The sequence below is a fragment of the Merops nubicus genome, unplaced genomic scaffold, assembly GCF_000691845.1.
Source record: "Merops nubicus isolate BGI_N331 unplaced genomic scaffold, ASM69184v1 scaffold2855, whole genome shotgun sequence".
In the NCBI taxonomy this organism is placed as follows: domain Eukaryota; kingdom Metazoa; phylum Chordata; class Aves; order Coraciiformes; family Meropidae; genus Merops; species Merops nubicus.
This window is the reverse complement of record NW_008610068.1, coordinates 7608-22651: the sequence shown is the minus strand read 5'-3', so window position 1 is coordinate 22651 and position 15044 is coordinate 7608. Positions and strand designations below refer to the sequence as shown.

General features: G+C 40.2%; 1 protein-coding gene across 1 annotated transcript in view; it reads left to right on the top strand.

Moving 5' to 3' along the window:
- LOC103773392 (protocadherin-15-like) overlaps nt 1-15044 on the top strand; it is a gene marked incomplete at its 3' end in the record, with an annotated part of 42606 nt that overhangs the window by 21705 nt on the left and 5857 nt on the right. The window contains exons 2-3 of the mRNA XM_008940756.1: nt 1453-1613; nt 6048-6203. Of these exons, the coding sequence (XP_008939004.1) occupies nt 1453-1613; nt 6048-6203 (317 nt within the window). The remainder of the gene's footprint in view (nt 1-1452; nt 1614-6047; nt 6204-15044) is intronic.

Sequence of the window (15044 nt, the reverse complement as noted above, 5' to 3'; positions counted from 1 at the left end):
GGGGGCTCCAGAACTGGATGCAGGACTCCAGGTGGGGTCTCACCGGAGCAGGGGACAATCACTTCCCTCGACCTGCTGGCCACACCTCTCTTGATGCAGCCCAGCATCTGGTTGGCTTTCTGGGCTGCAAGTGCACACTGCCTTGTATTGATCTTCTAACCTGAAGCTGATCTTTGGTGCAAATTTACAGATGTTTGGCAGTCTTTCCTCCCATCATCTCTATTGTGTAGATAAAAAGAAGCATCAAAATAAACAATTGGGGAAAAAAAAAAAAAACAACAACAAACAAGACAAAGTGTATACTGTGAGGTTTTCCTCAATGGGACTGTAACCAGTTTGCTGTGCCTAAGACCAGTAATTAGTTTTCTCTTTCATCCAGAAGAACCATCTGCTCAACTTAGAACCACACCCCCTTGATGAATCTGTTTATGCAGAGCTGCTGTTACCAAGTGAAAGCAATAAAGGAATTTTGCTCTGTACTTTGGAATAAATTCTTTTGGCCCTTAATACAGGGGTTACATGATAAATATTTTTAAGTGTTAAATGTTCTGCAGCATGTGATGTTCAGATTTTCTTCATAACTTGGTGAACCTCCACCAAGATCATTTCTTTGAATATTTTAGTGTGAAGGAAAGCATGTAGTGTTAATTTTTCAGGAAAATGAAAGCTTAGAGAAGTGTTTATAAATACCGTGTGTGCAAATCAGAACCAGCAGAGTGCAACATTCAGGGTGGTTTGGATTGCTTGACACTGGGAAAGTTAGTTTGGAGTATTTTACATGGGAAATGATTTAGACTGTGGGTACTGGGAGCCGACTAGTAGAACTGTCAGGCAAGACTTCTGACAGGATGGGACAAGAGAAGAAAATCCGCATGTTATATATGTTAAATAGATGGCTGGTCTTAATTAAGTCCTATTGTTGTCTTGGTAGGCACTTTTCAGCCTTGATTCTAAAATTCAGTTTTTATATTGCAGAGCAAGTCACGGTATAAAAATTTTTTTCTCTTGGAGAGCTTTATGTAACTGTTCTTTTTTTTTTTTTTTTATTTCCCCTTGCCTTGATGTGCCAAGCTGGCTGTAGAAAATGTATTCTGCTATTTGTTGATATTTCAGTGCGTTCATTTGTTTGAGGTGAGATTGGGTGATGATTGCTCAATGGAGAAAAACTTCATAATATTAAGTAGATAGCTGTATAGGATGGGTCTTGTCATCAATTTAAATTACTGTGCATTGCAAGTACTTCTTCTGGTATCATCTGAAATAGCTTCAGTGTCAGAGGCAGGGTTTCATTACAGATAATAAGGTTCAGACTTTTTAAACATCGCTCAAAACATAAAATACCAGGAACTGTAGTTTGGAAACAATATTTTTACTGTTGCAGTTGTTATGAAAACGCATAAAACTATAGATGCCTATATAAATTCCTCCCTTGTGTGTTTCCTGTTTTTGCAGGCACTATCCTGGTTGACAATATGCTGATCAAAGGGACAGCAGGAGGGCCGGACCCCACCATTGAACTCTCCTTGAAGGACAACGTAGATTACTGGGTGATTCTCGACCCTATCCGCCAGACGTTGTACCTGAACAGCACCGGCCGTGTGCTGGACAGAGACGTAAGTTTGGGCCTTGCTGCTGGTTCTTTTTTCTCCCCATAGACATAGTTTTCTGAACCTGTGTCTGCCCGTAGAAAGCCCACGAACACAAGCCCTTCTAGGACATAATAGCTGCATCTGTATTTCATCCCCAGATGGATGTGAACAGAATCAATTTGATTCCTTACTAGGACTCTCTGGGAACAAACATGCAAAACTTGGTGACTCTGCACGATTATTGTATCTGGATGAACATGGCAATAAGGCCAAACAAATAGGTGTGTTGGTTGGCAGAAATATAGATATTGAGCCAAACTTAGCTTCTTTACTGAATCAGAAACACTTGAGTCCTGCACTTAGGGAGGAATAATACCCTGCACCAGTACTGGTCAGGGGCTGACCTGCTGGAAAGCAGCTTCATGGAGAAGGACCTGGGGGTGACAAGTTCACCGTGATCCAGCAATGGGCCCTCGTGGCCAAGAAGATCAATGGTGTCCTTGGGTGCATGAAGACTTGTGTGGCCAGCAGGTTGAGGGAGGTTCTCCTCTCCCTCTACTCTGCCCTGGTGAGGCTCCCTCTGGAGTATTGTGTCCAGTTCTGGGCCCTCCAGTTCAAGAGAGACAAGGAACTACTGGAGAGAGTCCAGTGGAGGCTACGAAGATGCTTTTGAGGGGCCTGCAGCACCTCTGTACCAAAAAAAGGCTGAGAGCTGTGAAGCTGTTGAGCCTGGATAAGACTGAGTGGACCTTATCAGTGCTGATCCATGTGTGAAGGGCAGGGAGCAAGAGTATGGGGCCAGACTCTTTTCAGTGGTGCTCAGCAGGAGGCGATGGGTCAGTGTGCATGAACTGGAACCCAGTAGGTTCCATCTGATCAGGAGGAAAAGCTTCTTTGGTGTGAGTGTGCCTGAGCCTGAAGCAAGCTGCCCAAAGAGGTTGTGGAGAGACTCCAAACCTGCTTGGATGTGATCCTGGGCACCCTGCTGTGGGTGACCCTGCTGGAGCAAGTGGGTTGGATGGGTTGATTTCCTTTCAGTGCTTACCATGCTGGGATTCTATGTTGTTGGGGTTTGGTTTGTTTGGTGTGGGGTTTTTTTTTTTTTTTTATTATTCTGGTTTGCTGCTTTTGTCTGGAAGAAGTGCTGCTCCCTTCACGTCTCGGGACACTTATTAAAAGCCTCCTCTAGCAGTGTACATTTACCTACAAGATGAGAGAGGGAGCAAAGGAGGTGTGAGTGTTACAACTTGACATAGCTGGAAATGTACTAGCTTAGATGTGTTTTTTTTTAAGGCAGCATAAAATCTGCGTGTTATGCTTGTTCCTAATGCTGTTGAAGAAGTACTGTCAGGCTAAGTTTGATTTTTATAAAATGATTAAAAGCTCCAAATAAATAGGAGTGTTCTCATCTATGCTAATTTCATTGACGAGTAACACTTTTAAAATGAAGAAGTTTCCTCACAGTGTTACAGCATTGCTGCACTTCATCAGGGTCTGAAAATTGACTCCAAGGTGGATATAATCAACATGGAATGAGTGCTTTGAAGATCAGGAGTTCTCCTTGGAGTGTGTGGTAGTTTGTTTTGTATTAGCTTGATTGATTAATGTGTCTGCTTCATGTGTTTTGAGATCTATTCCAAAGTAGCAGAAACAACATACAAAGTTTTCTTCATTTCCATTTTTAGTTCGAAGGAGCTAATTGAATTCAGCTGTTCTTAATTTAGTTTTAATTCACGGTTTTTCTGTGACATTAGGAAACAAAACTAAATCCTCTTAGATCAGTGCAAATCTGTTTTTCACTGCCTCTTTTAGTGAAACTTTACCGAATCTAACCCAGGTTCTTTACCAAAGCAATCTTGTCCAATCATTTGATTTGCAATATTAGTAACGTTCTAACTAAACTGGGAAATACTTGATGTTATTATGAACACATAATCACACTTTCCAGTGATGTGCTTTGCAAGAACTTCAAATTGCAAGGAGACAAGCGTTGTGTGTACATTTTCTTCACTCTAGTTGGCTAATATTCTGGGTTTACATTGGTATTTAAGGTGTTATTACCTCATTTTTACTGTGATCTGTAACACCTCTTATTCCTAGTACCGTAGTGCTGGGTAAGCTTACTCATTTGCATTTGTCTTAAGTTTGCTGGGACATGAAAAGAAAATCTGAGACTTAAAGTAATTGAGCTTTGGGGTGGGAGGCCCACTGTAGCTGTCTTCTGTGGTCTCAGTGAATTGTTATGTTACAAGACAAAGAAAATGAAAGCAACCCACAAACCTCCCACTGATGGAGTGAAAATGTGAGATTTATGTCGTGGACTTGATTAACATGACTCTAATCTAAAGGCTCTTTCTAGCCTTCAGAACCAGAACAATACTAACCCCTAAAATGCAAAATCAAGAGTGTGTGGTTCCTTTTTTCTTTTTTCCTTTTACTAGCAAAACATGTAACCTCTCTTTCTCACCTTTTAAGTTAAAAACATGTGAAACTCAGTAGTACCAACAAAATTTAAGGGTTTAATTTGAACCTTAAAATTCAATTGTTTATTACAGAGCAAAAGCTGTAGTCACTGATTCACAAATGGTGTGTATATGATTACATTCAATTTATTTGGATATTTTTCCTATTTTCCACGCCTGTGTGCCTGCTCGTCAATTCCCTGCTGATTCAGCCTGATCCTATTCTTTTTTTATTACTTTTCTTGAAATAAAATTGTATTAGATTCTGCTGATTGATTTTACTAAGAATGACAGTGTTTTCCAGACAAAATCTGATAAAAAGAAAATTCCAGATGTTTCTTCCAAAACTTTAGGAAATTGTAGTTGAAGGAACTACTTAGGGAGGATGAATAGCAATAGATCTGAACTGAAGGTGAGAAAGACCAATTTCAGAACATGTCTTTACATATCTATCATTACAACTAATTAAGCTTTTCTTGGGCACTGCTAATAACTCTAGATGAACTCAGTAGCATTTTAAGTTTATTGCAGGTGGCCTGAAAATTCTTGGATCTTTTGCAAAGAGTGCCAGCTTGAAAAATAAATGGTGCTTAAAGCATTAGAGGCTTAATTTGAGTTACAGATGATATTTGGTGTGTTCTTACCTGTGTTGGAAGTTCTGCTGATAAAAGCAGAACAATGTCCTAGGTGGCTGCAGGTTTCTACAGTGAAGAGAACAGACTTTGTTAAAAGCTCATGCTGTACTTTGTTACAGAGAAAGCCAAGAATAAATGTGTAGGGAGGAGTAGAGATTTCGTGCAACATCTAAACACCACCAGCAAGCCAGTTTCTTTCCCCAGGCCTCTAAAAACTAATTAGTGCCACAGTCTGAAGGGTAAAAAAAAAAGCCATATGGTTCTAAAACTGGAAAAAATCAATCAGCCAAAGAAATTGTAGCCTTGAGAATGAGTGAAAGCGTAATTATGTAGATATATAATTATGGTGTAATTGTAAGCCTCAGAATCTCAGTACAAAAACCTGTTTGCATTCACTGTACAGAACAGTATAGTATAGGCATCTTTAAATTACACTTTTGCTTTGTTTATTTTCTTGAAGACTTCCAGATTAATAAATAGAGATTTTTTTTTTTTCATTTTGGCCTTTCCCATGCTTTCTCACTCTCTGCTGAGTGTTAGGTAGAAAATCCAAAGGGACTGGCTGTCAATATTTTACATCCCAGGCTGTTGCTTCAAATATGTAAATTGGTACTTGCCATGGTGGGAACATCATGAGTAGGACTTAGACTGGAATGCTGTACTTCCATAGCAGTCTCCTTGGATTTCCTGGTTGACCAAAGGTGCTTTTGCCTTTATTTTTCTTAGAATTGTTTTAACAACTCAGGCAAGTTGTTGTAGCTTTTCTAGCTTAAATTTCTTTAGCCTTTCATGAAGCTTGGGAGTTATTTTTGTTTGAATATTACGATGTTCACTGGAGTAAAAACAACTGGACTCTGAATTGTCTGTGCGTTCAAGGTGACCAAGTTGTTTCTAAATTACTTGGTGAATGTAAGTAGTAGCATACTGAATCTATTTCCGACTTGACCTTTCTATTCCAATATGAATAAACCAAAGGTTAAAATGTGTGACATTTTCTAGGTATCATTCCACAATCAGAAGTTGTTCAAAAGATGTGTTCTGGTTGTGCTTGTTGCAGTTCTCGAGGGAAGTGCAAAGGGCTAATCGTGCTGGGGATTTTTATTTCTGTGTTAGCACGTACAGCTGGCAAAGCTTGATCTGCAAAGTGCAGCTTTGGGACGTGTAGGTCTACTTGAAATATCACCAGCAGGAGCTGTAGTCAGGATACTCTTGGAGAAGCTTTTTACTCCAGATGTGGATCATCAGACAACACGGGCAGGCTGGTGGGCTGTAAGTGAATCTGAGCAATATGAACAGCAGTAGAAAATGAAATTTAGTTCAGGTTTTGACTCTGCATTATAAAAGTGTATTTTCACTTCCAGCCGCCAGTGTCCATTCAGTCCATCGTGGTGCAGGTCCAGTGTGTTAACAAGAAGGTGGGCACCATCATCAACCACGAAGTGCGCATCGTGGTGAGGGACAGGAACGACAACTCGCCTCGCTTCCAGCAGCAGCGCTACTACGTGGCGGTAAATGAGGTCGGAACCCGTCACCTCTTTTCCTCTTTCCTCAGTGTGTGGTGTCACTTCTAAATGCCAGCTTTCAGTTTGTACACAGTCTCATTTGAAAACCTGGTAAAGTCTGTTGTGCTAAAATCCCTTACGTTTGCATCATGTTGGAACACAGCACAGATTACTTACTTCAGTTTTTCCAATGTAGCTGGGCTTCCTTTTGCTTAATGAATACAAATACAAGCACACTTTCCATCAGGACTATTGCATCTGGAGCCTTGTCTCAAGGAGCAAAACATGGATCTCTGTTAAATTCATGAAACATTTCATTGCCTCATGAGGTTGTGTCAACAAACCTGGAAGTAAAACAGATGTATTTACAAAACACAAATGTAAAGCAAATAGTTCAGAAGGTTTTATTTACAACATTGAATCTCTTCAAAGTTCACTTTTGCTTTATGGCTGCTTAAGTGATCTATGTGACTGGGATTGTTTCACTTTATTTCTTTAGTGGAATAGAGAGCTGTGGATTGGATTTCTCTGTATTATTCAGAGGAAAAGTTTTATTTCTTTCTTGAGCTGTTACAACTTAATTTTGCTTTACAGTTAAGGTTTTTTTATTCAATTAGGGATTGAATTGTCTGCTAATAACCAGTACAAAGGATTTGTGTTTTCACTAAGTTAGTATCCTGAGGATTAAGGAGTAAGAAGTGGAAGTGGGAACTTACATGCTGAAGTAGAAATGTCCAGACTGATGTTTCTGGAGGAGAATGGAAAGGTGGGCTCAGTCTTCTGAAAGACTGAAAGAATTAGAGATGCATTTAAGCAAATAAAACTGTTCAATATGTAGTATGTATTGCATCCCAGTTGGGGCTTGGGTTTGGGTGGTTTTTTTTCGGTGAAAGAGTTGGACTGCTTCCGTGTCATTTGATTTCAGTAGAATTAATCTACTGTTTCAAAAAAAAAAAAAAAATAGTTTGATGAGTTTGGGAAATTGAGCTTTAAAATGGTCTGTGTATTGTTACAGTTGCTACATGGCTCTGACCAAGCGTGTAGTGATGCGGAGAACATTCCACAGGCACCAAGGAAAGGAAAGGGAGAGTTCATTGATGAGTTTAAGCTTAATTAAGCCAAAAGTATGGAGGAAAGAAACCCAAACCCCACACATTATTTTTGAATACAGACCTGAAGTTGAGATAATGATATACAGGTTTTTCAAACTTCCTGGTCTCCTGACTGGTAACACCTTGTTTCCCTTTGGACCAATTTTCAGCAGTCCATCTATGTTTTCTACTACCAGAATCTGACAGTCACAAAATGCCATCTGTACAAGTACCAGTGAAACCCTCCTTATGCTTTTCAATAGTTTACGTGTTGGTTTCCATGTGGTGGTTTGATTTCTGTGTTTTTGCAGACCTGTTGCAGAAGTGCTTCTGGTCTTGAGTCTGAAGTGGCTGTACGAGCTGCAATGCAGGTCCCAGATCACCTCCAAGACCTGAGTAATTTTTGCAGTAAAACTGAAGGCAGGTGCTGTGTCAGTGCTGTGATACTAAGCGAACAAGAATTGGCCATAAGTGGAAGGAAGCCCAAAAGGCAGAGTGAAAAAGGTGCCATTTAAAATGATTTCTATTCAGAAACTTAGCAATTTTCCAAGTGTGTGCAGTCATTTCTTTCTGCTATTACTGGGCAAAATACAGTGTTGCTCTTTCCACCAGTTGCAGTCCTGATTTAATTAGCTCCTTTGTTCCATTTTATCACTGTTATGCTTATAGCTTCTGACGTGGCACCACTGGGCCCTTCAGCAGTACCCACTGGGTTAATGCTCTCCTTAATTAACTAAAAAAAAAGTTTTTAAAGCATCTCAGACTTTCTCAAAGGTTTTAGCGAGTGATTACATTTTTTAATGATAGTTTATTCTGCTAGTAATTGGCACTGCCTCTAGTGATTTTAACTACACAAATGAACTGGAATGAGGGTTTTGTGGTTATTTTTTGATTGCCTCTGGTCTTCTGTTTTTAGTTCACTTGTAAACAGGCAGTACAGAAATCTCTCTTAAAAAGTTGCATAAAACAAATCAAAGGACAAGTAGATTTTATTATTTACAGCTACCATACTTGTGAGCATTCCAAATATCTCCCATTTTTCCTAGCCAGGAGGTTTTATCTGTGTCTATTTGAGGGCTGAGATTTTCCTAAGCAGGCAAAACTGTTAAATGTAATTATTGGCCCCTGTTATATGGGACAAATAGCTGTAGCTGGTTTTTACTTTACTAGGTAGCTTTTTGGTTAGGTGGCAATGTCAAGGGGTAAAGTGTTAGTTTTTTTGACGTGGCACCACTGGGCCCTTCAGCAGTACCCACTGGGTTAATGCTCTCCTTAATTAACTAAAAAAACAGTTTTTAAAGCATCTCAGACTTTCTCAAAGGTTTTAGCGAGTGATTACATTTTTTAATGATAGTTTATTCTGCTAGTAATTGGCACTGCCTCTAGTGATTTTAACTACACAAATGAACTGGAATGAGGGTTTTGTGGTTATTTTTTGATTGCCTCTGGTCTTCTGTTTTTAGTTCACTTGTAAACAGGCAGTACAGAAATCTCTCTTAAAAAGTTGCATAAAACAAATCAAAGGACAAGTAGATTTTATTATTTACAGCTACCATACTTGTGAGCATTCCAAATATCTCCCATTTTTCCTAGCCAGGAGGTTTTATCTGTGTCTATTTGAGGGCTGAGATTTTCCTAAGCAGGCAAAACTGTTAAATGTAATTATTGGCCCCTGTTATATGGGACAAATAGCTGTAGCTGGTTTTTACTTTACTGGGTAGCTTTTTGGTTTAGGTGGCAATGTCAAGGGGTAAAGTTTTTTTTTTTTTTTTTTTAATTCTTTTTTTTGAGAAAGAATGGTTTCTATGTCAAGTGTTCTTTGTATTTGAACTGTCCACAGCTGGCTTAAGATGAATTTGTTAAAGAAGCTGAGGGTAATCGTAATATCAGCATAAATCCTACTTTCACATGCATCTCTTCCATTTGCACATAAAAGCTATGGTTTAAAGTTCAGCCTTTTTTTTTTTTTTTTGAATGAGATGGAATTTGTTGGATAGTGCCTGGTTTTGTTTCTACCAAATGATATCTCTGTTGTTACAGAGGATTGGTCAAAGAAGGAGGATGTCTGTACTGGGTGAGACTAGAAGCTCCCCTGATCCAGGGTGTTTCTGTCAGTGGCCCTTCCAGATGCTCAAGAAAGAGCATAAGGATTGGGAAACAAGAAGTGATGCTTTCCTGAGGAACTCAGGCAAGACTCCAGCCACTTGTGGCTGTAAGATATGTTAGACCAAAGGCAGTGTATGTAACAGCTCTTCACCAAGTTTTTCTCTCTCAGTTGCTCATGAACATGTGTATATTAAAACTCTCATTACAGGAAATACTGACTAATTTGCATCAAACTTTTCCATGCTGTCACAGGCATCTGTGTCAGCATCAGACGTTCTGTGGGTGCAAGTTCAGAAATGCTATGGCAGCATTCACTTTATTTTCAAAGCCATCCTTCCCTTTCAGAAGTAGAGAATTTTATCAGTAGCACCTATTTGCTGATGCCTCAGTATTTCTGAGTGCTAACACTCCCTTTGGTCTTCCTTCTCTTATCTTGGAGTTCTTCCTGAGTGCAGGAAGAGAGCAAATCCCATGCCTTAAGGCAAACTTGCCAAATCCTTCAAAATATGGTAACTGTGTGGTGTATCTCTTCTGAAGACGCCATGGTCCTTCCTTTCCTTCTGTACTGAAGGTGTTGTGTAGCAATTTTTCATCATATGACGTCTCATCTCAGGCACTGTAGAATTTGGATCTATTCTGCATGTTGTCAAACAATCCTTAAGGATTTTGGTGTTTTCTTCTGTCATTCACACACTTGTATGTATTGAAGATCCCTGCCGAAGGTAACCCAAAATTAAATCATGAAGAGAAATTAATATTCCTCCCAGTGCATGTGTGGATTGAAAATGTCTTTTCTATCTAGCTATAAAAATTGTAATTGCATGCTAATGGAGGAAATAGCTTTTTCAGGAGGATCTTAAAAATACAGACTTCTCATTTGTAGCTCCAGTACAATTCTACTTGGACTTGTTAATGTTGATGGAGCCTGTGATGTTTGGCTTGGTGGCTTAGCTTTGAGTGGCAGTGCTGCTATTTGTGTTAATTTACAGTTAAAACTGGGCTTCAAGTTTAGCTTCTTAGTTTCAAGTATAAAATACAGTGTCTGCTTCCCTAAAATAGCTATGTGCTTTTTAGGCAAAGTGTTACTACCTGAGCATTTAGAAAGGAAATAGCTAATTAGAGTTAGTTAATAGAAGAAAACCCCACCCTGTGGGTTTTTTTTGGAGGGGAAGGTAGGGAGTGTATGTACATATATATTTATGTGCACACTTGTGTGTATGCATAAATAGTCTCTGTTCTTTCTGATCCTCAGGAGTCATTGCAGGGGGCTAATGCAGACACAAAATAGCCATCTGCTTAAAATTAACTGGCATTCTGTGCATAAGCTACAGTCTGGAAAGCAAGGGCATAATTAAACTATTGACTTTTTATAATTGTCTTAGTTATGAAACAGATTTGGGGCATAATTCAGACAAGTCGTCAATAGAACTGTTCCAGCCTCTGAAGTAACTGAGCTGATTTGCCACTCTTGGGCTTCAGCTCTGTGGCACACCACAGCACCTGTGAAAGCACTGGGACAGAAACTGGCTCTGCCCCTTTGTGCCATGACTGACCCAGCACCACTGCTCTGCCAGAAGTGGGGGCTCTGGGGGGATTGTCTCTTCTGTCTGTCTGTCCGTCCCCCTTGCTGCTTGACCATCCATGCTTGGGAGGCTGTGGGAGCGCAGTCGTAGTCCACAGCAGGCTCTGGCATCACCAAGAGCTTAGGGCAGCACAACTCTTCCAGTGTTAATGACTCTGTGAAGTGCAGAAGCCCTTTACAGGAGTGCTGCTGTTCACGACTAAGTTCCCTGTTTCCCTTTCTGATGCTTTTTTTAAAGACAAAGGTGGGAGTGTCTCAGCCAAAAGCAAATCTAACGCTGTCCACAGCATTGTGAATCTCCTCCTAAAAGTAAAAAGGAGTTAAGGTTGATGTTAACATCGTTACGACAACTACAGATACTCTGCAGGGTTAATTGCTTTATTTTGTGTGTTACATATTTTTATTTATGAAAATGTCACATCATTATTCATTTAGAATAAAATGCTGCCAGAACGACATTAGCCGGGTGCTAAAGTTGACCATGCATATTAGTGACTTAAGGATATGAGTTATTGCACTATATTAGAGTTGTGTAGTTAGGTTGAAATTGAGAAGAATTATGCATCTCAGTTATCACTCTCCAGGCAAATCTATAGTATTGCCACAAGAGGTTTAAATGCATGTAGTCTAAAACAGAGAGTAGGAACTAAAATCTTGTACTGCTGAGGCACAATTGTGCAAATTTTCTCTGCTAGATGGAACTCTAACTCTGCATCTCCTGAGTTTTGTAAGACTGACCTTTTTTTTAATTAGGTTTTCACATGAGCCTTACCTGGGTCCTACAGAGGTGTTGGTAAGCTCAGGAGCACTTAGTAACAGGTTTGGTTTGGAAATGGTAGTGATGGGAGTGGAATTACTGGAATACTATTTGCAGTCAGTGTTACTTGATTAAACATACATAGCCTTGTAGATGTTTGTATTTCAGAGCTGGTTTGGTGATTTGTTTGTGGTGTGGGGTTTTTTGTGTGTATTGTTTTTGTGTTTTTTTTGTTTGTTTTATTTACCCCTTGAGTTGGGAATCCTTTGCAAAATGTGTGCATTTCTTGAACTTCTGTCATCTTAAAACTTTGGCTTTGGGCTCTTCAGAATTACAACTTGTGCTGAATTTTCATGTCTTCTGGTGTCTTCTAATTAGTCATATCTTTTTTTTGTGGTATTGGAATAATTAATCTCTGCAGGTAGACATCATCAAAAGAATATTAACTCAGAATGATTAACTGTAAATCTTACTTTGCTGTTTGGGGCCACTGTGAAATATTATTCACTCTTAACTTTGTAAATAGGCAATAATAGGAAAATTTATTTTCAGAATGGTTTATGGAAGTGTTGAGCACTGCTGTCCGCATCTAGGCTTCTAATAGACATAAATCAGGCAGAAGGAAATTTTGAAGCATTACAGCTGTTAACTGTGGAAGAATAAAATTTATTTGGTGCATTTCCTCTCTGTTTGTTTAACTGCAGTCTTTTAAAATCTTGTTTCTTGTCATTGTGGTTCTTTTTCACCGCATTCAATTCCCACAGAGATTATTATCCTCAGACTGTCACTAACACTCATAATTTTTTCTTTAAAACTCCTAACATTTTTATCTTGCATAAGATGCTTGGTGTGGTCAAATGGTTTACTACAGAACTTTGGTCCCTTTCTGTAGGAGACACTGAAGTTTAATATGGAAAAAGAAAATTCCTTTCCAGAGTACCCTCTGAATTAGGCAGGTCTAATGAGGAGGTGGCAAGCAAGGCTGTAGAGATCGTTCAAGTAACACTTTCTGGAGCCATTTCTTGGTCCTTTTGAAAGGTAGCAAAGCAAAGGAGCTGGGAACCCCTCCATAAACGGATTTCCAGCTCCCCCATCTCCCAGAAGACTTGGTGGTGGAAGATTTTTCAGAGAATGAGCTGAGTTGGGAAATGAGTGATGTGCAGAAACTGTCTGCTACGGGTTGATATAGCAACGGTGGGGGGTAGTTTGCGCTCTAGCTAAGTCTTTACTGCCTAGAGAGTGTGTGCAACCAAACAAAAAACAATTTGGCTGGTTTGAGAAATTATGTATATTATATAGTATATAAAACAAAACTGTCTCCAGTGTTCTGCTTTTCACCAGTGCCAAAAATCTGACGAACCAGCTGTTCTGCCTACACATACATATATTCAAGTGGCATGCCCCATCTATGTCTGTGTGAGATCAAACTCAGTTTTCCAGGCTGGTCTTTTAGCTTTTGGATACCTGTTTTAGATATCTCCATAATATTAGTTAGAAAAACATGCCTTTCATTCCCATGTTACCTGTCTTTCTTCCTAGGAATGCAGTTCCTTGTGGGCTGTTCACATAATAAGTAATCATTATTTAACAAGAACAGTGGGATTGTGCATGTTGATAAAGAATCATAGCTATATATAATAGAACCACATGTAGTCACATTTTATAAGATGAACTGAGTTCCTCCTTACTGTTTCAACGACAATATGAATGGTGACAGCATTCTGTCAGAAAGCCCTCCAAAATTGTGTGTTAAACTGATATTGCTACCTCATCATAAATCATCACAGTGTTGAGATCTCAGTGTAAAAATATTGTGTGGATCTGAATGGGGGGGTGCCTCTCTCAAAGGATTAAAAATGGAGTTTAGGACATTTAGTTACAAGCTCATCTGAATTTTTCCAAAGGCTGCAGTAACCTCTAATGCAAGATCATGGGCAGGCTGGAAAGTTCAGTGAAAGGAGTTATTTTTTTCCTAAATTTCAGAAAGAGGGGATTTATTTCTGTCCTTTCTAATGTTTGTATTGCATAAAAGAAAATATAGTTAAAATAGAAATGTGCTTTTTAGGTTCATGAAAGTCTGCACGTCTGCAGTCAGTTATTTTGGATATAATACACTAAATGCAATGCTTTAGTTTTGACTTTCACTGTAGGAGCATGCAGTTGTAATTCTGGTGTTTACAGCTCTTTCATTTTTACAACTGTCTCCTTTGTTACCACTCAGTGATGTGCTTTACAGTGCTGGAGCCTTTTTATGTTACACATCATTTCTCTGCACCCTGTCAGGACCGTGATACAGCTGCTCTCAGTGAAACAGAGTAAATAACCATTTGTGAGCAGAGCTGCTGGTTGAATTCAGAGGAAACTAAGAATTCCTGTGCTTCTGAAAAGCAACACAGTTCTTGCCATCCTTCAGCTGTGGACACTTGCACAGGTCCAGCCCTTTCTCAGCCTCAAGAACCTCATCAAGTTCAACAAGGTCCAATGCAAAGTCCTGCATCAAGGGAGGTATAACCCTCTGCACCAGTACAGGTCAGGGGCTGATCCATGTGTGAAGGGCAGGGAGCAGGAGTATGGGGCCAGACTCTTTTCAGTGGTGCTCAGCAGGAGGCCAAGGGTCAGTGGGCATGAACTGGAACCCAGGAGGTTCCATCTGACCAGGAGGAAAAGCTTCTTTGGTGTGAGTGTGCTTGAGCCTGAAGCAGGCTACTCAGAGAGGTTGTGGAGAGTCTCCTGTGGAGAGACTCCAAACCTGCTTGGATGTGATCCTGGGCACCCTGCTGTGGGTGACCCTGCTGGAGCAGGAGGGTTGGGTGATCTCTGGAGCTCCCTTCCAACTCCCGGGATGCTGGGATTCTTTGGCAGCTGTGAATATTAGGACAGCCTCATTGCCTGTGCCATTGCTTTCCTTTTGTAGGGCATGATGTTGCAGTGTCTGTCTAGCAAGGGCAGTAGAAATACCTCTTTTTGTACCTGCCAGTTCATGGCCTGTTCCAATGGGACAGAATTTTTTTTTTTACGGAAACCTGTTTTTTGGCTCCCAGTGGTAACTTTTCCCTTATCTTGAGAGCATGCCATCTGGTGTTAGAGCTGCCCAGGGGTGTTGGGTGGGGAGCCAGTGCTGAGAAAGGTGTAGGCAGCCTAACGAGCGGCACAGTTAATGAGGATGGGGTTTGAGGGGTGTCCCCCACCCTGCTTTCCTGCATGCTACACAGCCATGTCCTCAGAGCTGCTCCTCTCTGCTCCCTCTGGGAGCATGGAGGCTTTCTGCCTTTATGACACCAGAAACGTGGGAGATTTCCATCATGCACCAACCTCTGGCA